The sequence below is a fragment of the Microplitis demolitor genome, chromosome 2 (assembly GCF_026212275.2).
Source record: "Microplitis demolitor isolate Queensland-Clemson2020A chromosome 2, iyMicDemo2.1a, whole genome shotgun sequence".
Lineage (NCBI taxonomy): Eukaryota > Metazoa > Arthropoda > Insecta > Hymenoptera > Braconidae > Microplitis > Microplitis demolitor.
The window spans coordinates 4,564,439-4,591,740 of NC_068546.1; the positions used below are offsets into that span (position 1 = coordinate 4,564,439).

Consider the following 27,302-nt stretch of genomic DNA (forward strand, 5'->3'; position numbering starts at 1 on the left):
TTTGAACAGATTGATTTATCAAAAAATGATAAGAGACTTTTTTTGTAAAGCGTTAAATTCCCTACAAAAATATATACTGGGCTTATTTGTACAATGAGCCATTGCCAGGGTGAAAAATTCCAAACTAAAATAAATTTTTTTTCCTATATTATTAAAATGGGAAATCGAATTTTTTGATGCGTGAAGCCCCTAATCAACTTAAAAATTTTTTTTAAGCAGGAGATTTTTTTTTGCTCTATAAACTGTTAGTTTTTCAGGTAGGACAGAAAAAAATATCGCCTAAATATGAAACACCCTGATGTGTAACCCTTCCGCTGTTCTTACTGATGAACCATAACTAAAATTTTACCACCGACCTTCTAGTGCAAAATACAAACTGTCACTCTGCCAAGTAGACCTTCAATGTTTAACTTCATTCTCTATTGTTCAGATTTTAGACTCTGACGTAAATATTCAATTATCATCATCATTTACCATCAAATATTTTACCCAAGAATATGAGTTAGTCCAACAACAAAATATTACAGACCCACATCACCATTAAAATATATAATTGCCATTAGTCATTAGTCTAATTACCTTTGCTACCTCAGGTACATTTTTTCCACCACGAAATTATTTACTCATTACAACAGCGACAATGTCATTGGGAAAAAATCTTAAACTGCTTTGTTCTGAAATCCTTTAAATAGCAGTATCTCGTCAATATTCATCATTTTATTCTTGAACTCCACACCGTACAGTTCGTCAGAGAATAAATACAATTTTACAGAAAAAAAATTGTGTGACTTCAAAAGTGCATAAACTGTTTCTGCTAAATAATAAAGTTTATAGTAAAGTTATAGACCTATAAAATTGTGCGTTATCATGGCTCATAAGTGGTATTTTAACTCAGAAGAATTGAAAAACTCTCCAAGTTTCAGAGATGGTCTCAGCGCGGAGAAAGAATTGGATTATAAGCAACAAGCCGCGTATTTGATCGGTGACTTGGGCAAGCGGCTAAGGTTATCGGAAGCCAGTGTAAATACTGCAACTGTGTACATGCACAGATTTTATACTGAGCATTCGCTGCTAAAATTCCACCGGTATGAAGTGGCTGCGACAGCAATTTTTGTGGCTGCAAAAGTCGAAAGAGAGCCACAAAAATTAAATGACGTCATCAGAGCTTTTCACATGTGTTTAAAAAAAGCTGACAATTACACACTGGATACCAGCACTGCCGAGTATAGAAAGATTACCAACAGTCTAGTCATGAACGAAATCGTTTTCCAGATTACGTTTGAATCTGACATGAATATAAATCACCCGCACTCTTATATCAAGAAATTGTGTAGAAAAATAAATGCAAGAAAGGAACTTGAAATAATTTGTCTACAGTTAGCAGGCTACACTTTACAACTGACGTCAATGTGCGTCAAATATAAACCGGAAGTTGTGGCATGCTTCTGTATATATTTTGCAATCAAATCGTCCAAGTGGAAGATTCCGGAAGTCGTCGATGGAAATCCTTGGTTTTGGTTGCTTGATGCCCAAGTCACGAATGATCTGCTAGTAAAAATGGATAAGGAATTCAGCGAAATTTTAAATAAAATTCCATCACGAATTAAGAACTGGGTTATGTGTTTATTTAAGAGTTCTCCAACTGGTCAACTGACCTCGGCCAATTGTCAAGGAAGAAACTCTACTTTATCAGATCAAAAGACTACTTTGCCTGGAGCTGGAGACCAAACCTCTAGTATAGTCTCAACTGACGTGACTGAAGTACTGCAGGATGATTGTGTTGAAAGTACGTGTACTCAAATGACTCCAGCAACTACGGTTAATCTTGAGGTTAGAATGGAGACTTTCGATAATTTCAGTCATAAACGTAAAAATGATACTGATACTGAAGACATTTTTTTTCCTGCGAAAAAGTGTGAATTGTCATAATTCTTCTGAGATAATTTAATCATTTGTAAATAATTTTGTATTATTTGAAGATTTATTAAATTAATTATAGTTAACAGGAACCAATGCTATCACCAAATATACTAGCTCTAAGTGAATTTTCTGATTCTTGATAAACCAAATGGCCCTTTTCAGGGCCACCAAATTTTTTAAAACGTAAACCACTCTTCAATCTTTCATAAAACATTAATAATTTTTTTCAATTCAAATTTAGTACTAAGAAAGTCAGTTAGTGCAAGCCTTACACAAGAAATTTGTGCCAGATTATAACTCTATATTCTAGAGAAAGATTGGCGCCAGCAGTATGTTGAAAATAGTTGCGCATGGCTTGCTCAGGATCTCTTTAAGGCTCAAGGGCAATTTTTTAGAAGGGCTGTCTATCTTTATATATATATATGTATATATATATATATATATATATATATATATATATATATATATATATATATATATATATATATATATATATATAATAATAGACAGCCGTTTCTAAAAAATTTACCAAAATTATTGGCATAATTATAAGGGACTGATGACTTGCTCTTATTTTAATTTTATTTTTTCTGTTTGTGTCGACTCTGACTGTACGATATTTTCTAAATTTACAGAAAGTTGGTCCCGAAAATTGTTCTTCAACTGTTGCTGGTGATTTTCCGTCTGATTTCTATCATGTAGAAACAATTTGCAACTAAAATGCAAGAAAGTAACAAGTGCTTCAATTACGCCGTTCTTTCCGTAAACGAGGCAAAAATTTGAATTTTCAGGTGCAAATCCAGTGAAAAATAATGTAGACTCTTGGTGCCTCATAAGCTGTCATTATAATGAATAACTCTATTATGGAAAATATTTCATAAGGAACACCAATAGTAAATTGAAAATCCATACATTATAAGGTAAATGTCCCAATACCGGAACAAGACCCAATACCGGAACGATTTGATAATCATTATATTATATTTCAACTCGTAGGCGATGAAACTAAATAAAACTTTCTTTATTTGAAACCTTAATCTTTCAGTTAAAAAATAAGATATAAAATAGATTTTAGAAAATATTTAAAATATGAAAAAAAAAAAAAAATGTTAATTAGAGCAATAGTCTCGAATTCATGACTTTTTCATGTCTCTTAATGGTTTTGCTAAGAAATCAGTCAATGGTCTTAAGCTTATAGAAAATCCATAGAATTACTTTTCAATAATTTTTTTTTGTATATGCATCTTGAATGACATAAAATTCAAGAAAACATATTAAAAATATGAAAAAAATAGTATTATTATATTAATTTTACTGTTCGTCTATTGGTACACCAAAATGAACCCGTGCCCAGTACCGGAACAGCCAATCATATTAATGTTATCGATAGACATTAGCATTACTGGAGCCCTAATATTTAATGGAGTATGTATGATTGTTATAAAAAATAGATTAAATATAGATAAACTCTAATTTAAATCATAAAAAATAAATTTTTGTTTTTAGTTTTTTTTTTTTTTAATTATTTTTCTGGTATAACCTCAAATGATTTATTTTGTTTCTAATCTTTAGTTCAAAATATTTATTTTCATTGAATATTCAATCATTTTAAAATTTTAAATACATTTTACATTATGGGCGTGATATAGCAGACATCAGACAAATTCAAAATTATTAATAAATCGAGTAAATAATTAATAATATAAAATTTAAAAAAATGCGAATTCAAAAAATTTTTAAATTAATAGTACTTTTTTTGTAAATATTATTTTTTTAATTACTTATCTTATTTATTTATAATTTTAAAGTTCTCTGATGTCTGCTACATTCATATTCGTTTTATATTAATATTATTTAATAATTATTAATATTTTCACCATGAATAAATGCAAAAAATAACTTATTTTATTTACTGTTCCGGTATTAGGACAACCGAATTCCCGTATTGGGACAAGGCTATTTCAGCGTTCCGGTATTGGGTCTTTTGGGTGTCATAGAAAAAAATTTTTTTTTTATATTAAATTTATGAAAAATGAACTTATTTGATTATTTTTAAATTGGTAAATGTCTATTCTATATGATGTAATAAATTATTTTGGTTTATAATTTATTTGAATATTTTTAAGACGATAAAAATCCGTCATATACCCTTCGTCGTTCCGGTAATGAGACATTTACCTTATAAATAATTACGTAAAGCTGTAAAACTACAAAACTTGTTCTCTTGTAAACAAAACAGTAAATAAAAAAAAAAGTTATCATTTCATAGATGTTAGAAGTTTCAATTTTTTTAGGCATGAGAAAAGTGGACATTAATATTGGAGCAAGGACTTAAATCCACGAATGTAAAACATTCAATTATTTTTTATGAATAAAAAATTCGGTGACCCTAAAAAACGATACAATAACGTTTTATTACACTGTTTTATTTGTAAAATTCGACTTCATCTATCATTCAGGTGTTATATGTTCACTTTACAAGGTTTCTGTTTCTTAAAATGTGACAGTTTGATTATAATAAATAAATTTATGACGGAAAAAATAAATTTTATTTACAATTTTACAGAAAAGATCTATGATAGGTTACTTTTAAAGGACGTTGAGTTACTAGTTAATAAAATTATACTTTTTCTATAAAAACTTATTTAATTTAGAAACTCCCATCCTAAAAGTTGCTATGAATTACTTGTGAGCTGAATCGACAATCGCTGTAAGATTCTTTTGTCTTGGGTTCTTTATTTTCGAAATCTAAACAAGTCTCATATGGTGAGAGGTAGTTTATAAAACTTTTGTATTTATGTACAATTTAATAACACGATTAATTAACTACTAAAAAATAGTTATTTAGATTTTCATTTGAAATTTGAAAGAAATACGTTGTAAAAAATTTAGTGGCCCTGAAAAGGGCCGTTTGGTTTAATGATTTGAATTAGGAAATTTATTTGGAGCTGGTGTATTTAGTGACAGCTTTGGTTCCTTCACTGACAGCGTGCTTGGCCAATTCACCAGGAAGCAGAAGACGAACTGCGGTTTGAATTTCCCGGGAAGTGATGGTGGAGCGCTTGTTGTAGTGCGCAAGTCTGGAAGCTTCAGCCGCAATACGTTCGAAGATGTCGTTGACAAAGCTGTTCATGATGCTCATGGCCTTGCTGGAGACCCCAGTGTCAGGATGAACTTGTTTGAGCACTTTGTAAATGTAGATAGCGTAACTTTCCTTACGCTTCTTCTTGCGTCCTTTCTTATCATTCTTGGTGATGTTCTTCTGGGCTTTACCAGACTTCTTGACGGCTTTACCACTTGTTTTAGGAGGCATGTTGACGGAGTAATTGGTGACTGTTAGAGAAAAGTCGGACTGTGCCAGAAATTTTTGTTCGCAGTGATAGGATGACTTATGAATCGGTACCTGCGAGGCCAATGAAATCGCGTAAAAGTAAGTGGTGGAGATAAATGTAATCTTATTGGCGCGCAGGTACCGACGGCTGAAAAATAATAACAATAGTAATAAAATCGGGGCTGCGAGCTAATGAGAAGGTAGAAATGGCGGAGGGGATAGAAACTCCTTCCGGATTGGGTCGCAGGTCCCGATGAAAAGTTGATAACACGGCTTTTTTCGACGCCATCTTGTATTACAACGCAACAGTTCGCTCTGTTCACTCGTGTCACGTTCTCTTATTTCAAAACTCAATATCATGTCTGGTCGCGGTAAAGGAGGCAAAGTAAAGGGAAAGTCAAAGACCCGTTCAAGCCGTGCTGGACTCCAGTTCCCAGTTGGTCGTATCCATCGTATGTTGCGTAAAGGAAACTACGCAGAACGTGTTGGTGCTGGTGCTCCAGTCTACCTCGCAGCTGTCATGGAATATCTGGCCGCTGAAGTTCTCGAGTTGGCAGGCAACGCTGCTCGTGACAACAAGAAGACTCGTATCATCCCACGTCATCTTCAATTGGCCATCCGTAACGACGAAGAGTTGAACAAACTTCTCTCAGGAGTCACCATCGCTCAAGGTGGAGTCTTACCCAACATCCAAGCTGTCTTGTTGCCCAAGAAAACCGAAAAAAGCAGCTCTTAAATTGAACATCAATTCAAATAAAAAACAAAACGGCCCTTTTCAGGGCCACCAAATTTTTTATAACGAACGTTACCTTCAAGTTTCTTCTCCATGTGATAAATTGTCTACTCTTACATTCACCTTTCATATTAATATTTTTACCATTTGTGTCAAGTTATCTTTGATTTGAAATTCAATATAATTCACTGCAAGTTCATTTGAAATATCACAGATTACTTGAACCACATTAAAAATACCACAGCAGTCACTTGATCACTCCCCAGAACCCATCGTTATCATACAATTATTCTTGATAATAAAATCTATCTCCTTGTCTACAATATATTTCTTGAGACTCATTCTCTAGACCAATTCCTATTTAAGAAAATCCATTGCTCATGTATATATATATATATATATATTAATACTCAACGGTAATAAATCCTACAAATTTTATATACTAGAATTTGTCAGACATTAAACATCACGAGCGATTTTAAATTATATATATATATATATATATATTTAAACCCGCAATTATCACCGTAATTTACTGATAAAAGTCATATCATTTAATTTTTATGTCAATAAAAATTTATCACATATTTACAAGTAACTGACCTTTTTAAGCTTAAATATATAAATTTGATATTATTTGAGTATTCCATTAGTATATATTTTGATATATATTTCAGTGTTGAAATCTCAGATACCTAAAGGTCATATTTTACAATAGTAAGTGCAATTAATATTAGATCAATAATAAATATATGAGTGTAAGGAAAAAATAAATTCAGAAAAATGTGAAATATATATATATATATATATATATATATAATTTTAATTCCATATTGTCTCATCTTATTACTGATATTTATAATCAATTATTCAATTATTATTTACAAAAAAACTTTATCTGTCAAAATAACGTCACTCATAAGTTTTCTAGTTTAAAAATAACATTCAAATCTTCCCGCGTAATAAATAAAAAATTCATTTATTTATTTATTTATTAAATTCCTTAAATGTTATTTATTTTAAGGGCATTCTTAGATGACCCTCCCTTTCACCCACTTTCTAAAAATAATATTTCGCTGAGATATGGATTTTTTTTCAAATTACGGTTGCTATCGATTCAAAGTTGAACGAAATTTAGTAAGTAAATTTTAGCCTACAAAACTTTAAAATTCAAATTTTAATCGACATGGAAATTTCAGAACTTTGTTTGACTAATTTCGAATTGTATCTGAAGAGGCCTCATTTTTACTGAGGTCTCAATGAACCCGTATAATTTTATGGAAAGAGGTCGAAAGTTGGCCGACAATTGAATCGGTCTATATAAATTTTAATTATTATCCAATTTTCGGCCGGGTAAAAATTTTTTTATTATTTTTGCTTGAAATTTTTTTTAACCTGGATCCTAATTGTTATCAACTGTAAATAATTTTTAAAAAATCTATACAATTTCTCAGTGATATTTTAATGATACCGAAGCTAGCTTCGTCGAATAATTTTTGAATTTTTTTAAAAAAGATAAATTATAAAAAAAAAAATATTTTGAAAAATTGCACTTATAGTTTTTTAAATTTTGTACATGTGCAATTTTTCAGTATTTCTTTTTTCTTAATTAATTTGTTCAAAATAAAAATCCAAAAATTATCAGTTGTCTGTTAACTTTAAAATCATTAATTAATAAAATTTTAATGACAACAGTCGAGTCATTAAATATTTTCAAAAGATAGGGGAGGGGGAGAATCATCTGAGAATGCGACTGCCCTTAAAATTAATTTTTACCTCCAGCATTTTTTTTTTTTACACCAAACATTTTTTCAAAAGTTAAAGAAATTTGAATTTTTCTAAAATCTCTCGTAATTTAAAATTTAATTACTAATTAATTACTCCGAAAATATTTCCAAATTTTTTTTTCTTGTAGAAAGCAAATAATTAAATTTTGAATTTTTTAAATTTTTCCTCTTTCGCGCCATTTTTTAAATTTATTTAAATCCTTAGAAAAGTGATTATATCGATATATATTTATAAATATATTTATTTTTATATATATATGAACATATTATTAATAAATCTGATTAACTAAATAAATAAAAAATCTAAATCCGCCTTTAAATAGACACGTGCTCAATGTGTGCGTACCCTAAAGTTGTTTGTCTCTTGTCTCTTGAATTAAATTCACTTAATGTGTGTACTGGTAGTTGGAGGTTATATGTAGTATGTATTAAATAAATTAAGTAATCGAATAAGATTAATACAAGTGAGTGAACATATAATATATAGATTATTGTTGAGATTTTAATTGTCAAAAACAAAGTATAGAAATTGTACTAATTAATTGTTTTTCTTTTTTTTCTGTTTTATTATTCAGGTTGATTGTTATTGTGGCCGTGCCAAGTAAATAAATTTTATTTGAAATTGAAAAATTTATTGTAATTAATAATAGTTATTGTTATTAATATTATTATTATTATTATTATTATTATTATTATTATTATTATTATGGATACTGTAAATGATAATTGTAAAAAACGTATGTCCAATTCGTACGAAGATGAAGAAGAACGAAAACATTTTCAAAGAATTGTTTCGGCATTTAAACATTACAAGTAAGAATATTTATTTTTTTACTCCAAGTAATTTTTTGAAATTAATTTTTATTTTTTAATTTCATTGAAAAATAATTTTAGATATTTTGGGAAATAAAATTTTTTTTATTTTTAGTTCAGTCGTTTTTAAAATTAAACTAAAATTGACAATTAATTTTATTTTCCTTGAATTTTTAATAAGAAATTAGAAAAAAATTAATTATTTATTTTTTTTACTGCAAGTAATTTTAAAAAATTAATTATCATTTTTTAATTACATTGAAAAATAATTTTAAATATTTAAAAAAAATCTTTTTTTTTTTAATTTTAGTCTTAATTTTAGTGTTTCTTTAAGTTCAATCTTCAATTTTTTTTTTTAATTCAAAAAATTATTTTTTAAAAATTAAAATTGAATGAGTGTGAATGAAGTAGACAGCGAATTTAAAATAATTAATAAAATAAAATTTTTAAAAAATGCACATTTTAAAAATTTTAAAATTAATAAGTGCATTTTTTAAAAATATTTTTTTTTTAATTATTTATTCTATTTATTTATAATTTTAAATTTGTTTGATGTCTGCTACATTCACACTCATAAAATTGAATAGAAATTGAGAATAAATTTTATTTTTAATTAAATATTTAAGAAGAAGTTGAAAAAAAATTAATTATTTTTTATTAATTTTGTAATTTTTTTTTTATTTAAATTTTATGAGCATTAAAATTAATTTCAATTCAAAATTTAGTTGTAATTTTTTTTTTAATGACACTAAGCCTCCTGAGATATCAAATGCGAGTAGTCTTCAGTTTTAATAAATAAAATGTTTGACTACCTACTAAGTTTAAACTTTAAATGAAAGTAAACAAAATTTTTTTAAAATAGCAAATCACAAATTAATGTAGAAATTGGATTATACAGTAAGAGTTAAATCGCCTATAAATATAACTTGGCAAATTGTGACCTTAGATAATAAAATTACTCTTGTAAGAAACTATAATAATGTATAAAATTGCCATTTGGCCTGTAGCTTGGCATAAAAATTAAAAAATAAATATTTTTAAAAATTGCACCTGTAATTTTCCAAATTTTCTAAATGTGCATGTTTTTATTTTTTTTTTTCTGTAATTAATTTGTCGGAAAAAAATTCGAAAATTATTTATAGGCTGTCAATTTTAGGATCACTTTTTATGAACTAATTATTTGAAATTTACAGACCACATTCACTGCAACGAGTGCGTAAAACTGAGAACTATTTATCCTCATTACCTCAACACCACCAGCAATTACTAATTAAATACCGTGAGCATTTGCAACAAGTTAAAGTTTGCATTGAACATAATGCAGAAATAATAAAATTAATAACACGAGGTGCTCCAAGTATTTTTGAAAACGTCAATCCACCAGACGAACATGACAGTGTAAGACCAACTTTAATTATTATAATTATTCTTTATAATATTTTTATTAATCAATAATTATTATTAATTAATCAACCCCCAGTTTAAAAAAAAAATCCGGATTCAAATTTTTTTATCATTACATAGAATTTAAATCTTATCATCAAACTTTTTTTTTCAATTATATTCAATTTTTTTTATAAAACAAAAAAATTTTTTCTGTTAAAAATTTTGTCTATTCCAGGTGTCAAATCGAATCTAATTAGAAAAATCTTTATTTGAATAGAAGTAAAATTTATCAGAAGTGATTTTTTTCCCATTATTTGCAGCAGTAATAAATTAATTGATCATTTTATTTTTATAGATTTTTTTTTAATTCTTTAATTAAATTTAAAAATATATTTAAAGAAAAAAAAAATTACTTTTGTCATAATGACATATATATAGGTCGGTCTAATTCCAGACATTAAATTCACGGCCAATTTTAGCTGATCAGGAAAAGGTTCAAGCAACTATTAAACAATTGATACGTGATTGGAGTGTGCAGGGCATTGAAGAAAGGAAGACGTGTTATCAACCTATTATTGATGAAATTATTCATCAATTTCCTCCAGATGAATGGTATTATTATTATTATTAACAGTTTATAATTACACCCCATTTTGAGTACTGCAGTACAATCATGCTTAATTATAATAAATAAATTATGAGTGTGCTACAAAAATTTGAAAACGGCAATGAGAATAATATTAGGTGTAAACAAATCCACGTAAATTAAAATTATCTTATAAATAGTGATGCGAAATGACGGTCATTTTTAACTTTGGTCAAATCACGCGCAATTGACGTCATTTTTTTTTGGTCAGTCACAAAAATTCATGAGAATTTTTTTTTCTTTTTACGAAAATTCCTCTTTAAAAAAAAAAAAAAGAGCAACCTATTTTATATGCAACCTAAATATTTTAAATATTCAAAATAAAATTTATCCAAAAATTTTGACAACAATAAACAAATTTGGCCTGCTCAACTACTTAGATGGAAAATGACCGTCAAAAATTTTTCGGTCATTTTTTGGTCAATTTTTTAGACTTCAGAATCTGGTGAAATTTGTTTGCTGAAATTGATTTTACAGATTATTTATTAAAACCATTACTATATCTATCAATACGAACACAAAATTTAACTAAAAATTCTGACGGTAGTAAACAAATCTGGCTTGCTCAACTACTTAGATGGACAATGACCGTCAAAAATTTTTCAGTCATTTTTTGGTCAAATTTTAAATAATTTTTTATTCTCATTTCGCGGGAATCGACATTAAATTCAAAAAATGAGCGGCGGTCATTTTTTTTAGTTTGTCAATTGACGTCAAATGACGAGCACATGCTTAGCTTTACATCACTAGTTATAAACATTGGGCTAGATGTCAGTTCAACAAAGATTAGTATTCAATTGCTGTATATTTATACATAAAATGATAAATAATAAGACAGCAGCTTATCTTTGCTGAATAAAGAGAAACATACATACAACACAAGACACACATCCTTAATAAATATTAAAAAAAAAACAAAAACAATAATGGGAAAAGTTAATAACTTATAAAGGTGTTTCGTGGTACAAGTTACCAGTAGAAATTAAGAATGAATCAAGACTAAATATCTATAAAAGACTCCTTAAAAAACATATTAATAACAATGTTAGATAAAAATGAATTAATGTAACAAAATAGAAAGATTATACAAAGATATCAAGTACCGAAAGCTAATGAAATTGCATTTCAGCAATTTACAGTATGATATTAAATTTTAATTAGAGTATTTAATACGCAAGATGAATGCTTACAAAATGAAAAGTTTAACTTTTTATTAGGATTTAAATAAATCATATGTCGACTTTTTGAATTTCTCCAATCTTCCTCCAAAGAATTACATTTGACCAGAGTAGTTGTTGACTGCACCAAGAAGCCTTATCCATAGTCTATGTTTAATAAATAGCTTTTTCGTAGTAAGTGTATGGACATTCAGTTCGATTTGTCTTAATAAATCCGGAGATAGAAAATAATTATTTATAATTTCGAAGAAACAACAAAGCTGGTAATACGAATGTCGCGTTTGTAATCTCCATATATTTAGTGAAGTGTATTGACCTATCATATTTGTTTCAACCCCATTCTTCTTGAGTAGATATACTAAATTTTATAAATTTACGCTGAATAGTATCAAGTCTATTTATTTGATACTGCTGGTAGGGATACGATATTAGTATACCATACTCTAATGTTGGTCTCACTAATGAGATGAATAGCACATTATTAAATCACATTGTTATTATTATTATTATTATTATTATTATTATTATTATTATTATTATTATTATTATTATTATTATTATTAATTTTAAAATTCAGGTCTCGTTATTATAAGTAAGACTTTTTTTAAATCAGGTGATAAAGGATAAAATTAAATAAATAAATTAAGAACACACAATTTTGGTCTTTACTACCTGATTTACAAAAACCCTTTCTTATAATTATTACTATCATATTTATCTAGACATAGGTAATGATAACTTAATTACAATAAATATTTATTATCCAGCGATCCTTCAAAAATAAATGTTCTTGTACCTGGTGCTGGATTAGGACGACTTGCGTTCGAAATCGCAAAGCGAGGATACACTTGCCAAGGAAATGAGTTTTCGCTGTTTATGTTATTTGCTTCATACTTTGTATTGAATAAGTAATTATTCATAATTTTATTTATGATCATAATCATATTGATCTATTCACATAATTTATTTGTTTATTTATTAATTTATGTGTTTGCTTGTTTGTTTATTTTAATTTAAAAACAGATGCAGAGAAGTTAATTCGTTTAAAATATATCCTTGGGTGCATCAATACATGAATAATTTATATTCGTCTCATCAAACGCTGGATGTATCGTTTCCGGATGTAAACCCAAGTGACTTGCCAGAGAATGCACAGTTTTCAATGACTGCTGGTGATTTTTTAGAGGTAATCATTTTTTTCTTTAGACATTGTTTGTAAATATGTTACACATTTAATTAACGAAAAAAAAATTGTAGTTTCTTTTATAAAAATTTGAAAAATGGTTCAATTAAATTTTACACTCTTAATAAACAATAGTTAATTTGTGTATAAAAAAGGTTTACAATGAATACGACCACTGGAATTGCATCGCGACTTGTTTTTTCATTGACTGCGCAAACAATGTCGTGCAATTCATCGAAACAATATACAAAACACTCAAACCCGGCGGCGTCTGGATAAATCTGGGCCCTCTGCTCTATCATTTCAGCGACATGCCCAACGAAGATTCAATCGAGCCTAGTTACGAAGTCGTCAGACAAGTTATTCTAGGCTTCGGTTTTAAAATCGAGGTATTTATCGTCTACTGACTAAACATTCTTTTTATGATACCGGGATCGAAACTTAGAGTTTCAGTGTCTATAGCCAGTTGGAAGAAGACAATTTCAGTCAGATGCCGCGAATGAAAATTAGCAAATGTGTAAATTGTGAATGCAGTCAGCGACAGAAACAAACTTGTTTTGTCCCTGGGAAGAAAAAAAATTATTTTTCTGCCCGCTGACTGAAGGCTTTTGGAATTTAAACTCTGATACTTGTAATTTGTTTAAGGGGAAGCTGGTCTGAGACGAAAAAAAGAGAATATTTTTGTGATTTTTTTTTCAGAGTAGCTTCTTCATTAAAATTTTCAAAATTCGTGACATTATTAAGCGACATTCCAAGAATATTCTGCTAAATTTTCGGAAAAAAATATTTAAAAATAAGCCAGTGGTAGTGGGGAGAGACGAGTCAAAAAAAAGTCTCTATGCCGTAGGCAGAATAACTCATGACTGCCTCATCTGAAATAAAAAAACCAAAAAAATTTCTTTAGAACACAAGTTTATCTTAGATTTAAACGAAGGATTTTTTTTTCAATAACTACTTATTTTTTAATTAAACAAAAGGAGCAATTTTTGGGAAAAATCATAGTTTTCTTATTGCACCTTTACCAAAAATTCAAAAATGAATATTTTGTTTATACCTTCGTTCAAATCCAAGATAAACTTGTGTTCTAAAGAAATCTTTTTGATTTTTTTATTTCAGATGAGACAGTCATGGGTTATCCTGCCTCCGGCATGGAAACTTTTTTTTAAGTGACTCGTCTCTCCCCACTACCACTGGCTCATTTTTTAATATTTTTTTCCGAAAATTTAGCAAAATATTCTTGGAATGTTGCTTAATAATGTCTGAAATTTCAAGAATGTTAACAAAGACGGAACTCTGAAAAAAAAATCACAAATATATCCTCTTTTTTTTGTCTCCAGACCAGCTTTCCTCTTAATAGTAATTTCAGAGCATTAATTTTATTTTCGTAAATGACAGTTCTGACTGTGATTAAGTTTTATAAAAATTAGTGTCAATAATACATAGTATTTATAGTTTCTGTATAACTATAAATTGCAAATGACAATTTACGCTTACGCTAATAGTTGATAACACCATTGGTCTTAAGTTGACTTGTTTCCGACTGGCTGCCGACACTGAAACTTTAAGATCCAATGCAGGTAATCATGAAAAATATTCTGTGTAACTCAGGATGAAACACAATTTTAGACTGCGGGTGATGTCAGCCAACTTCACCCTGGTCTGAAATCGTTTTTTTTCATCCCTTGTCACACAATATACTATTTTACCCAATTAATCGACTAAACAAACATTAAATTTAAATTTTCAGAAAGAAAAAACCCAAGTTAAAACACGTTACGCGCAAAACATAAATAGTATGTTGCAATGTGAGTACAACAGCGTGTACTTCGTGTGCCGGAAGCCAAATAAACAGTCGGTTATTGATAATAAAAATGATCAGTTAGAAATGAACGGCTTTAATCAGTCAAACGATATTGAAATCGATTGTGATAATGATAATATTAATAATCATGACTCTAAAGACGTAATTATTTCACGTAATTAATTTTTCTCAAGTATTTTTTTCTTTCTTTCTTTTTCCGTTGCTATTCAAATTTATTTAATACAAAGCATAATTTTTTTTCTCTTTTTTTATTAAAATAAAATTAATACTCAATTGTTTTTTTTTTAAATTTCGTGGAATTATTAAATAATTAGTGAATTCGTAATGGTACAAATGAAAGGAAAATTTAAAAAAATATATATAATAATGTTTTAAATTAAGTAATTAATAAAACATGTAATAGTGCCTTCATTTATTTCAAGTAATTATGCAATTTATTTTTATTATTTTTGTAATTAAAAAATTTTATTTTCAATTTTGCGCGCGGGTTTTAAAAATTTATTTAGTAAAATATAATTAATGCGATCGATTTATTAAATGAATTAATGAATATTTTATTAAATGACAATTAAAAAATAATTAATTATTTAAAGAAAAAAAAAATTTGAATATTTTTTAAAGAAAAATTTAATTGCATAATTACTGAAAAAATAATTAACTATTAAATGTTGATTTTAAATTAATCAGTTGATATATAAACATTTATAATTATAAAAAAATTGTAATTATATAATTATTTTAATAGAAGGACTATTAATAATTTGACTGAAATATTGTGACAACTATAATAGTTTTAAAGTACTAGTTTTTTTTTAAAAGTAATGATAATTTTTTTTATACTAGATCAATATAAATAAATGATGATTATAAATTGAAAATGTAAAATGTAACAAAAGGAATCAAACTATTTGTAATTATAAAATTTCTATAAATAATTATTTATTGTACAATTTAATTTAAAAATAATTAGATTGTGGTAAGAAAATTAATTAGTAATCACAATTACAGTTCACATATTTGTGTTGAGATATTTAACAAATAATAAAGGGATCTGGTTGACTTCAACATGCAACATTTTGCTGTACGCAAGAAAGTGCCTCCTCAGACGATTTAATTGTGCAGCATTTGCTCCGCGGTCGACTGATAAATTATGTCGTGATAATTTTATGTCATTTGTGATACCCAATTTTTCAGCCTCTATAATTTCCTGTTGGCAATCAAAATTTTTTATATTTTTTTTGGAAACTGATAGGAAGAGCCGACGTCTTTTAGCTGCCATCATCTTGACAGCCGTAAAACTACTTTACAATTTTAAATTTTTGGCTTAAATTTTTTCAAAAAATTGACGTCAATTTACTGCCCCAATATGTTAACAAGTTGACAGAGAAAGTTAACATCAACTTGTTTATAATAAAGTCATGAACACTAGGGAATTGAAAAGCAATTTGACGGCAATTTACTACAGCAATATGTTGACAGATTCCCAGCTGTCAAATTACTTTACTATTTTTAATGCTTAGCTTGATTTTTTTCAAAAAGTTGATGTCAATTTACTACAGTAATATTTTGATTTACAGCTGTCAAATTATATTACAATTTTCAATTCTTGGCTCAAATTTTTTAAAAAGTTGACAGCAATTTACTGCCGCAATATGTTGACAATTTAACAGTCAAAGTTAACATCAATTTGTTTGTATTAAAACTATAAACACTTGGAAATTTGATAGCAAGTTAATGTCAATTGGTGCGTGTAATAAATTGGATTACATTTTACAAGTTGCGGCAGTAGATTGATGTCAATTTGTCTTCCAGAAAAGTTAGAAAAAGTGAAAAATAAATATATAATTCTTACGTTTATTATCTCCTGGGATATTCTATCGAGTTCATATAAATAATTGGTTGATGATACTTGTGGCTAAAATAAATTATCAATTATTTGTAACTAAATCTTTATATAAATAAATGAATATACATCTATAAACTTACAGTCTGAGTACTCATATTAGGTTTAGGAGGTTTAACGAGATATAATGAATGATATATATCATCTAATTGTAATTTGTCATCCTGAGTAACTGAAAATAGAGGAGAGTCCCATCTATTTTTATTATCAGGCATTTCATATCTAAAAAAAATATCCAGAATAAATTCTAATAAGTACACACATGTAAAAAATTTAAAAAACTGGGTGCAATTTGTTCAAATATTTTTTTTTTTAAATTCAAAAATTAGACGTCAACTCATTTCAGTATCATCTCATAAATTAATGCAGTAATTAGTTTTATATTAAATCTAATAAATAAAAATCACCTCATAACGAGTGCGTCAAAAATTTCCTGTGAATATTTATCAGAATCCGGTCGCTGTTGGTTCAGTAACCAGGCTCTTTCTACAGGAATGTCGCAGTAAATAGTGCACTGCGGGGTTTTAAATGACTTAGACAAACAGTAAAGTTCATAACGATACCCTTTGATGTAATTACTCCCGTCAATTATTAAAATATCTTTTGAATTTAATTGATGCTGCGTACTGGATCTTATGTCATTACGTATTGCCTTTTCTTTTTTCGAATCTATAATTTATAATTAGCAATTAATTATAGTAGTAGTAACGTTCAAATAAACATTGAATACTAACCTGCATAAAATGTATTTTTGTCATAACCCGCTTTGACAATCGTCTGTAGTTCACTTATTATTTCAACTTTTTTGTTATGAACATTTTCGAAATAATTTTTTAATTCTATTCCTCGGGTAGTTTTGCCACTATTTGGTAGACCTGTTATAATAATTAGTGGCATTTTTTATTTACTTGGCTAATAAATAAGTTTGAGTTCAAAATTGTGGTAAAAAAAAAAATGTGGAGGAGGTGAGCCTTCACTGGAATCAGAATCGTCAGAAATTATGGAGTTGTTGCTTGTTATCATTCGATTTCTGAATAAAATGTAATTGGGAGTGTCTCTGATAGATGGCGGTCTATGATTGAAGTTGAAGGAAATCATGAAAAATTGTTAGCGTTGATAAGCAAGCATGGAATTCTGCTCGAGAGAGCCTAAATCGTTTCGGGATTGATGATAGATCATGATGGGAAGAATTGATAGCCAAGTACTTTTAGGAATTTAAAAAAATAATCGTGTCTGAGAGACTGGAAGAGCCTGAATGGCTTTTTAGACAAGTCCTGCAACAGTTCTCGTTGACCAGACTACCAGCCGTCTGATGATGTTACAAAAATTTGATTTATGGAATTCCAGATGTTAGAGTCTGAGCTTTAGTACCACAGGGTCTGTGAAAGTCATCGAAATACTGAAAAATTGGAAGAAACTCATGTCTGAGAGCTGGGGAAGACCAACATGTCTTTTTAAAAATTCCTGCAACAGTTTTCAAAAGCTCCAGGCTGTTAAATATCTAAAAATATTGCAAAACCTTGATCCAGATGTCAAAATCTGGTTTTAAATATCGAAGATCTCATGGAACTTATAGAAATACTGAAAAAAATTCAAATGAACTCATATCGGGCAGCCTGGGAACGCTAAAATGTCTTTGTAGAAAGTCCTGCAACAGTTTTTGAAAGCCTCAGGTTGCCGTATCGTGTGAAATATTTTTAAAAACTCGATTTATAAGCTTCCTGGGTCTTAAAGTCTGATCTTGTCTTTGAAAAATAGTCATTTTAAATACTCCTGCAACAATTTCTTGAAGCTATAGGCTACTATGCACTAAAAAATATCACAAAGACTCAATTTACGAAGCTTCCGATTGTTCAGAATGTTGCTTTCAATATCAAAGACCTGATAGAACTTACAGAAGTACCGGAAAAATTCAAAAAAATTATAAATTACAATCTAGAATGGCAAAAATGTCTTTTTACACAGTCCTGCAACAGTTTCCACTGTTTCCAGACTTCTAAACACCTAAAAGTATTACAAAAATTCTATTTCTAAAGCTTCTAGATGTTCAAAACGTCGCCTCAACTATCAAAAGTCTCATGGATCATCTGTATACCTGAAAAAATTATGAATTAGATTCTAGAAGGACTAAAATGTCTTCTTACACAGTCCTGCAATAGTTTTCATTGTCCTCAGACTTCCAAACACTTGAAAGTATGACAAAAACTATATTTCTAAAACTTCTAATTGTTCAAAACATCGCTTTTACTATCAAAAGTCCCATCGGTCGTCGGAATACTGAAAAAACTCGAAAAAACTTATAAATTACACTCTAGAAGGCCCAAAATGTCTTTTTACACAGTCCTGCAACAGTTTCCATCGGTCCCAGACCTCCAAATACCTAAAAGTATTACAAAAATTCTATTTCTAAAGCTTTTAGAAGTTCAAAACGTCGCCTCAACTATCAAAGACTCCAAAGGTCATGAATCCCCTAAAAAATTCAAAAAAAAAATGGCGTCATCTGGTAAGTTCTATATTTATAAAATAATAAATTTTCCCATTAAATTTGACTAAAAATTTTTATTACCTAATTACTGTATCAGCGAAATTAAAACAACAGTTAAAATTTACAATAAATAACATAAAAATATGTCATTACAATAATTAACATCAAACTCTAATTACACTTATTTGTTCAAACATCGGATAATTACTAAAATTAATTTTATCAATAAGTTCTTGGGTTACAAAAACACCCAGAACAATATTTAAGCCTCTGTGTGAATTGACGAAATTTTTCGTCATTCTTTTATTAATAGCTTCCACACATTCACCATTAATTGGATTAACGTATCCATAGTTGGCAATAACATCAGCTGAATGTTTACTGCCATAATAATTCATATTGTTAATGAAACAGTGACGTTTTTTAAAAAAAGTCGCTCTCTGCAAAGTTTCAATGCTGTTCCATTTATTGTCAATTTCATCGACAGATTTTGAGGCTCCGCATTCTTTATTCTGCACCAAACACTTTGCATGCAAATTAACGACACATTTCTCATATGCACTTCCGTAAAGTCTTGATGCCAGCAAAATTTTACCGCGAACTTTTTTAAAAGTATCTTTCAAACTCCAGTCCGTAACCACTCGTTTAAATTTTTTGTATCTTTCCAAAATTTCGCAATTACTTTTCGTGACGTCATTTGCTCTGGAATAATCTTCTTCTATAAAAACAATGACGAATTCCCGCGGGTTTTTTTTCAAAAACTCCTCAATTTCAAATAATAAATCTTCGAAATATTTATCCAAAAAAAATGTACCAGAGTGTATTGCAAAGCGGTTTGATACTGACCGTAGCCCAATGTCCAAAACGCGCACCCCGTAATTCAATTGCTCTTTTATTGTTAATGACTGGGACCTGTAATTTCTTGAGCGAATTCTGCATGATTCGGATCCATAAGTTCCAATAAGTGACAAATTATTTAGCTTATGATGATTTGGAAACTCGGAAAGAAATTTATTCCGATAAAAATAACGCTCGCTTTTTTCTGAGCATGCGCTTATTGAAGTGATGGCCAGACAAATTATCGGTAACAACATTTTTATTTAAAATTTTTTTTGACGGTAATTTTAGTTGATGTAAAGTTGCGCGGTTTTTTTTTGTAACTGACTGCTGATTTTTTTTAATTTGAAGAGTTTTTAAACGTTGAAATCTAAAGGTGGTGATTAAATTTTTTAATTATTTTTTTATCTACCCGTAACTTAATGACATTTTATTCTACAATCTTTTTTTATTTTTTTAATGGTTAATGTAATTAGTGTTTAGCTGTAAAGTTACAGGATATATATATATATATATATATTTTAATTTAAAATATCGTTCTAAAAATATTTAAATAATTTGTAAAAAAAAATTAATATTTAAATTTTAAATTCGAATAAATTTAAATTTATGAAATATTTCCCGCTAAAATGGTGGATTTTAAAAATCTAGATATTTGATTTTTTTTTGTCATTAAACGGAAGATAAATTTTCAAAATTTTATTAATTGAATTTTTTGTTTTTTAAATATGCAATTCTGCGAGAAACAGATTAAATTAAACGTATTTTTTTTGTTGTATTTTATCTACAATTTATAAAAATAAAAAAAATTCTTTAATGCTTTTAGGTAAAAATTTTTAAATTTTAGTATTTGAATTTTTTTTTTACTGTTTAAAAAAATTTTTTTTAAATTTATGTGCAGAAAATTTTTGAAAATTTTACTTCAGCGTAAAAATTGTAAGTTTAAATTTTTTGAAAAAATTTGTGTGTTCAATGTTGATAATCTGGAAAATGAATTATATATATGTCTATAGATAGAAAATATGTGAAATATCAGCATGATCCTGAAATTAGCAGAGATTTTTAAATTTTCAAATTTTGTTTTCAATGATTCGATTTTAAAAACTAAAAAAACAAAAAAAATACACATGTAGAAAATTAAAAAAACTATGAGTGCAAATTTTAAAAATATATATATTTTTTTAATTCATCGATTTTTCAAATATTCAAAATTTAATGTCAGCTAACTTCAGTACCATAAATCAATGATCGTGAAGTTAGCAGACAATTAAAAATTTTCAAATTTTCTTTTCAATGATTTGATTTAAAAAACCAAAAAAACAAAAAAATACACATATAGAAAATTAAAAAAACTATAGGTGCAATTTTTTAAAATAAATTTTTTTTTTAATTTACCGATTTTTTAAAAATTCAAAATTTAATAGACGTCGGCTAACATCAGTATCATAAATCAGCCTCAATTTTTAATTCATTGTTCTCGAGAACTTTTTAACTCGAGTCAAAAATGAAAATTATTCAAACCGTCTGATTTGGAGTGAAATTTTTTATATATCGCAAACGTAAAAAACAATCGCGCTCATCTCATTTTATAATTACGTGATTAAACTCTTGATTAAACTCTCAATAAAAATTCAGTTACAAGGCGACATTTAAATTAAAAAAAAAAATACATATATATATATATATATATATATATATATATATAAATTCCTATTGTTTTTATTTCTTCACTGTTTATTAATTGTCTTTTTAAATATTTATTTATTTATTTGAGTAATTTAAATATTACAATTAATGTCGAAAGTGGGATTCGAACCTACGTCCATAATATTTGCGAATGACACATCGGTTAATTAAATGGTGACCGGAATGACTCGTCGCTTCATATATATTATATTAAATATATGATAATTAAGTACTATTATTGAAATTATTTTAATTAAAATTCTTAAGTAATTTTTTTATGTTTATTTTACACATCAGAAATTAATTTCTTATTTTATTTCTACAGAAAAAAAAGAAAATTTCTGATCTTCAGAAAAAAATAATAATCCTGTTTCCGGTTTTATTTAAAACAGAAAAAAAGGATAATTTGGATAAAAAATTTATTTAAAATTTAAACTTGTCAAAAATTTTGTGACATTTCAATAAAAAAATTTTAGGTCAGATCGAAAATTTTTTTATTTTATTAAAATAGTGATTAAGAAATCGCGACAAGAGTTTTAAAAAATGATAAATTTAGATGCTTATCGTTAATTATAACTTAGTAATTAGCTAATGGTTTGGAGATTAAATTTTCTCACCGAGTATGTGATTTCATAATTTTTTTTTATTGCTGGAATTTTTTTTTTTTTTAGATTTTTTCCCTAAGGCTTTTAATGATATATATATATATATATATATATATATATATATATATATATATATATATATACATATGATATCATATATGAACAATTAAATGAAAAATACACTAATTATTATTTAACGAAAATTAACAATTTAATAATTTTGAATAATTACTAAATATTTGACTTTCCCGCGTTCAAAATAAAATTGCAGCTGAACTATCAGAGTTACGAAAAAACTCATCATAGACAATTTTATAGGAAATTAAATTTTCTACAAAAAAGGTCCTTACCACTAATTACTTAAACCCACTAGTTTAAAATTTACAAGCAATCAAAATAAATATTTTGTTCCCTATAAATAATTACTGATTTTCTCCCTAAGAAATTTAAAAATTTGACTAAAATATCAAAGATACGACAAAATTGCTCTGATACAGTTTTATAGAGCATTAAATTTTCTAAAAAAAAGTATTGATAGAAAAAAGTCATAAAATAATTATTTAAAAAGTTACAGTCTTAATTGCGTCGCGCGCAAGAAAAGGGCCGATGAACTCTTACCGATTTCCGCCGGATATATATATTAATACTTTAATAAAAAACAATTGCTCTAAATAAGTTAATTAATCATCAGCAAGCTCCACTTGTATACTTTTTTAATCTAAAAAATTCCCAGTCCAAAATTACAATGGCGGGAATTTTAAATTTTAAAAATGAAGTTTAAAAAAAAAAAAAGAAAAAGAGAAAGTACTGAAAGTTACATTTTATTATTATTATTATTTATCAAGTCTATAACAGGTCTTTCTCCCCCTTCTTTACTCAGTAACAGTCAATTCAATTCTTATCGTGAGTTAAGTTGAGTCAACTCCGTTATCCCGTTAAATATAAATATCCCAAGACTTTTTTTTATTGTTTAGATAAATTATTAAAAATTGTGCAAATATTAAATTTAAAAATGAGATAAAAATATATTACAATTATTATTATTGTTATTAATTAAATAATATCTATCTTTTATCTTAGTTCGTATTACCGCTAACACTGAGATTGAAGAAAAAAAAAATATAAAACTATTTTGAGTTGATTTATTTAGCGTTGTATTGGAATCGATACTCAATTGAGTAAATCGTTTATTTAAAATGAAGTTATTGGCGTCAATTATTTGTGCTATTGTTATTATTCCTTCACTTGCTATTCGAGGTATGTAGAAAAATATTTAATTGACCTTTAAATGTTAAACTTTCTATAAAAAAAATGAATTATTTATTTATTTATATATTTCTATTAGTAGATTTTAATTATTTATAAGTTTAAAATTAAATCAGTTAATAAATTTTTAAAATAGAGTCTTCAAGACCAAGACATGATAGAATTGTTTCTTGTTACCTGGCGTCTTGGGCGCAGTATCGTCCTGGTAAAGGTCAATTTCAAATAGATAATTTACATCCTGAACATTGCACTCACATTATTTATTCGTTCGCTGGGTTAAATGCTACCACTTGGACTATCAGGAGTTTGGATCCTTGGGCTGATTTGGAAGAAAATTATGGTTATTATTTTTAATATTATATATATTTGTAAGAATATTTTTTGGAAATCAACTGGGGGTTTTTGTTTTTTTACTCTGACGTCTTAAATATGGAACTTATGATAAAATTTATAGAGACTTTTTTTGTAGCAAATTAAATTTCCTACAAAAAAGGTCCTTACACAAATCATCATAAAATCGTTTCTTAAAAAGTTACATGGATTTTATGTATAAATATTTTTTTATATAGATGTCAAATTTTGATTTCTAATTATAAAATTTAAAATGCCTGTAACTTCTAAAATAATTTTCCTACGATAATTTTTACGGAGACCTTTTTTGTAGCAAATTAAATTTCCTACAAAAAAGGTCCTTACACAAATCATCATAAAATCGTTTCTTAAAAAGTTACATGGATTTTATGTACAAACGTCTTTTTATATAGATGTCAAATCTTAATTCCAAATAATGAAATTTCAAATGCCTGTAACTTTCGAAATAATTTTTCTACGATAATTTTCATGGAGACCTTTTTTGTAGCAAATTAAATTTCCTACAAAAAAGGTCCTTACACAAATTATCATAAAATCATTACTTAAACAGTTACATTGATTTTAAGTTACGTTCAAAAATCAAATAATTTTGGACATTAATCAAAAATAAATTTTGATAAAATTACAGGCAAAGGTTCTTATAAAAAGATCACAGACTTACGTCGCACTCATCAAGGACTAAAGGTATCATTGGCCATCGGTGGATGGAATGAAGCCAGTGCAAATTATTCAGCTCTCGCTGCTTCGCCCCAACGTCGCAATGTATTTGTGACAAGCGTCATCAATTTTCTCACGTAAAAAATATGATTAACGTCAATTTAATCCACCAGCCAATCAAAAACCACCAAATAATAATTTAATATACATTTTAGAACCTACAATTTCGATGGTCTCGATCTAGACTGGGAATTTCCCGGGAAACGCGGAGGTTCGCCGTACGATCGTCAAAATTTTGTGAGCCTCGTTGAAGAATTGAGCAAAGAATTTAAACCCCGTAATTTATTACTTACAGCAGCAATAAGTGCTGATAAATCGACAATCGATATTGCTTACAATGTGCCAGAAATATCGAAATATTTAGATTTAATTCACGTAATGGCTTACGATTATCACGGAGCTTGGGACGGAAAGGTTGGCGCCAACGCGCCTTTGAAATGTTCAAACAATGACAGCCTTTGTGTCGAATCTACTATCGATTATTTATTGCAATTAGGTGCACCTGCTGATAAATTAGTTTTAGGTCTACCCATGTACGGGCGCACGTTTGTTACCACGAGTATTTTGAATGACACCCAGAGCCCGATGGGCGCCATCGCTTTGAAAAATGGGTTTCAGGGCAACTTTACGCGCGAAGACGGATTTATGGGGTACAATGAAATATGTAAGGAGTTAATTGTCAATCCGAAGAGCTGGAGAACTGGCTGGGATCATGAAACTAATAGCGCTTTCGCTATTCATGATGATAAGGTCGTTGTTTATGATAATCCTAAAAGTATCATGAAAAAGGTATTAATTATTAGTTTTTTTTTATTAAAAATTTACAATCGAAAAAAGTTTTCGGGTCGATAGATTTTGTAGAAATTTTTTACAAAAAAAAAAAGCTTTGATTTTTTGAAAATTGGTTTTGGTAAAAGTGGGGGGAAATTTTTTTTCAAACGAGGAACAAATTTCGGGTTTTTTTTCTGTAGTTTTTTTTTAGGTATGTAAATAAATACGGGGATCATAGTAATTCAGAAAACACAAATTTAAAATTTGGGAAAAATTGGTCATGGAAATTTTTTGAAAATAAAAAAAAATGGTGTTTTGGTAAAAAGTGGAGGTAAATTTTTTTTTTAAACTCGAGGAAGAGTTTCAACAGAAAATTCCGGGTTTTTTTTCTGTAGTTAAATTTTTTTTGGTTCGCAAATAAATATTGGGGTCAGAAAAATTCAAAATGTGGTAAATTAGTTACTATAAAAAATTTTGAAATTTTATTTTTAGGACGGATGAAATTTCATTTTAATTAAAAAAATTGACGAAATTTAGCCACAAAGAAAAAAAATGCAATGTGGGGTAAAATGAGTCACGGATAAAAATTTATAAAATTACAAAATTTAATTTTTTTGTAACATAAATTTAACGTTTATTTTCTAGAGTAAAAAAAAAAATTTCAGATTTAAAATTAAAATTTTTCTCACAAATTTTAAGCCAAAAAAAAAAATTGTGGGCTATGTTCACCTCTAAAAATTTTTTAAAATTTCTCATGATTTTCTCTCCGGATTTTTAATTCATGAAAAATACCCCCACCCATAAGTAATTTTGAATGTTTAATTTAAATACAAAAAATGAGCCGAAAATTTTTTTTTTCGATTTAAAAAAATTTTAAATTAAGTTAGTTAAAAAATATAAATTTAAATTTATAAATAAATTTATAGATTGAGTACGTCAAGCAAAAGAGCTTAGCCGGCGTGATGGTATGGAGTATTGACACCGACGATTTCCGTGGTGAGTGCAAGTCATTGCATACAGACTTGGACCCATTGATCGGATCAGAATATCCACTGATGCGTGCTATCAATATCGCACTTACCAAGACTCAGACAGACGATAATGAAATACCCGATAATGCAAACTCATCATCAGCGATAATTTATTATTCTGGTCTTTCATTATTACAATTAATAATCTTTATAATTTTAAAATAACATAAATTTATAATTGATTAATTTGTTTTATATTTTATCATGTATTTTAATAATAAAAAAAAAAAAAGATATTTGTTTTTAGCAAAAGGAATTTATTTGAACACTCAAAAATTTTATAATCACGTACAAGCAAAGTCTTTAACTTAAATTTGAAATATCTTTTAAACTATTGCACTTATGGAAAATATTATAATGACCTTTTTTGTGGAAAATTAAATTCCCTACAAAGTTTGACTGATATATTTTTTTTGTATCTTTGATATTTTAGCCGGAATTTTAATTTAAAGAGTAAATTAAAATTTTAAGGCCTTTGTAGCAGATATTTAAAAGTATTTTATTTAAAATTTAATTATCTTTTGAACTATCAAACTAATGGAAAAAATTATAGAGAGCTTTTTTATAGAGAATTAAATTTCCTATAAAAATGATTCTTGTAAATTTAAACGTAAACTCAGTAGTTTACGAGATATGATCATTTAAATAATTTAACAATTAATGATATTCAACATTTTTAAGATTTCAATTCTATTTAATTTATATATCTGTATATATTTAAGAAGATATATGTAGCTAAAATTATTTACAATATATTACGAGACAAAAATATATCGCAATGAATTTTTGCTGTAGATTTAATATTTCAGGCCTTAAGTGTAATTTATTGA

At 27.5% G+C, this 27,302-nt stretch overlaps 6 protein-coding genes across 6 annotated transcripts; 4 read left to right on the top strand and 2 right to left on the bottom strand.

Annotated features, from left to right (window-relative positions):
• The first annotated feature begins 867 nt into the window (after window positions 1–867).
• On the top strand, window positions 868–1,929 carry LOC128669048 (cyclin-T1-like). The gene has a single exon (XM_053743225.1). It carries the CDS (start codon window positions 868–870, stop codon window positions 1,927–1,929), a length of 1,062 nt encoding a protein of 353 aa, XP_053599200.1.
• Window positions 1,930–4,119: 2,190 nt separating this feature from the next.
• LOC106694041 (histone H2B) lies at window positions 4,120–5,261 on the bottom strand. The gene has a single exon (XM_014444031.2). The coding sequence runs from the start codon at window positions 5,231–5,233 to the stop codon at window positions 4,859–4,861; it is 375 nt and encodes a 124-aa protein (XP_014299517.1). The 5' UTR covers window positions 5,234–5,261; the 3' UTR covers window positions 4,120–4,858.
• A 304-nt stretch (window positions 5,262–5,565) lies between these two features.
• Window positions 5,566–6,338, top strand: LOC103578598 (histone H2A). The gene has a single exon (XM_014444029.1). It carries the CDS (start codon window positions 5,610–5,612, stop codon window positions 5,985–5,987), a length of 378 nt encoding a protein of 125 aa, XP_014299515.1. The 5' UTR covers window positions 5,566–5,609; the 3' UTR covers window positions 5,988–6,338.
• Window positions 6,339–8,095: 1,757 nt separating this feature from the next.
• LOC103580204 (carnosine N-methyltransferase) lies at window positions 8,096–15,411 on the top strand. The gene is made up of 8 exons (XM_008561876.2): window positions 8,096–8,235; window positions 8,347–8,584; window positions 9,778–9,982; window positions 10,425–10,582; window positions 12,562–12,702; window positions 12,818–12,980; window positions 13,133–13,366; window positions 14,725–15,411. Exons 2-8 carry the CDS (start codon window positions 8,478–8,480, stop codon window positions 14,959–14,961), a joined length of 1,245 nt encoding a protein of 414 aa, XP_008560098.1. The 5' UTR covers window positions 8,096–8,235; window positions 8,347–8,477; the 3' UTR covers window positions 14,962–15,411.
• Window positions 15,412–15,707: 296 nt separating this feature from the next.
• LOC103580203 (protein KTI12 homolog) lies at window positions 15,708–17,708 on the bottom strand. Its single transcript, XM_008561874.3, has 5 exons — window positions 17,437–17,708; window positions 17,110–17,371; window positions 16,786–16,924; window positions 16,652–16,714; window positions 15,708–16,006 (listed from the first exon to the last, which is right to left on the bottom strand). Exons 1-5 carry the CDS (start codon window positions 17,597–17,599, stop codon window positions 15,809–15,811), a joined length of 825 nt encoding a protein of 274 aa, XP_008560096.1. The 5' UTR covers window positions 17,600–17,708; the 3' UTR covers window positions 15,708–15,808.
• Window positions 17,709–23,211: 5,503 nt separating this feature from the next.
• Window positions 23,212–26,704, top strand: LOC103580202 (probable chitinase 2). The gene is made up of 5 exons (XM_008561873.3): window positions 23,212–23,572; window positions 23,718–23,921; window positions 24,582–24,747; window positions 24,826–25,459; window positions 26,368–26,704. Exons 1-5 carry the CDS (start codon window positions 23,512–23,514, stop codon window positions 26,635–26,637), a joined length of 1,335 nt encoding a protein of 444 aa, XP_008560095.1. The 5' UTR covers window positions 23,212–23,511; the 3' UTR covers window positions 26,638–26,704.
• The last annotated feature ends 598 nt before the right edge of the window (window positions 26,705–27,302 follow it).

Excerpts from the sequence above, each read along its gene's own strand:
- LOC128669048 (XM_053743225.1), top strand. The coding sequence starts at position 868 with ATGGCTCATAAGTGGTATTTTAACTCAGAAGAATTGAAAAACTCTCCA.
- LOC106694041 (XM_014444031.2), bottom strand. The coding sequence starts at position 5,233 with ATGCCTCCTAAAACAAGTGGTAAAGCCGTCAAGAAGTCTGGTAAAGCC.
- LOC103578598 (XM_014444029.1), top strand. The coding sequence starts at position 5,610 with ATGTCTGGTCGCGGTAAAGGAGGCAAAGTAAAGGGAAAGTCAAAGACC.
- LOC103580204 (XM_008561876.2), top strand. The coding sequence starts at position 8,478 with ATGGATACTGTAAATGATAATTGTAAAAAACGTATGTCCAATTCGTAC. Across the intron at positions 12,981-13,132 it reads CTGCTGGTGATTTTTTAGAG|GTTTACAATGAATACGACCA; the intron begins GTAATCATTTTT and ends TGTATAAAAAAG. Across the intron at positions 13,367-14,724 it reads GCTTCGGTTTTAAAATCGAG|AAAGAAAAAACCCAAGTTAA; the intron begins GTATTTATCGTC and ends TTAAATTTTCAG.
- LOC103580203 (XM_008561874.3), bottom strand. The coding sequence starts at position 17,599 with ATGCCACTAATTATTATAACAGGTCTACCAAATAGTGGCAAAACTACC. Across the intron at positions 16,925-17,109 it reads TTTGACGCACTCGTTATGAG|ATATGAAATGCCTGATAATA; the intron begins GTGATTTTTATT and ends TATTTTTTTTAG. Across the intron at positions 16,007-16,651 it reads TATCCCAGGAGATAATAAAC|GAAATTATAGAGGCTGAAAA; the intron begins GTAAGAATTATA and ends GATTGCCAACAG.
- LOC103580202 (XM_008561873.3), top strand. The coding sequence starts at position 23,512 with ATGAAGTTATTGGCGTCAATTATTTGTGCTATTGTTATTATTCCTTCA. Across the intron at positions 23,573-23,717 it reads TCCTTCACTTGCTATTCGAG|AGTCTTCAAGACCAAGACAT; the intron begins GTATGTAGAAAA and ends TTTTTAAAATAG. Across the intron at positions 23,922-24,581 it reads TGATTTGGAAGAAAATTATG|GCAAAGGTTCTTATAAAAAG; the intron begins GTTATTATTTTT and ends ATAAAATTACAG.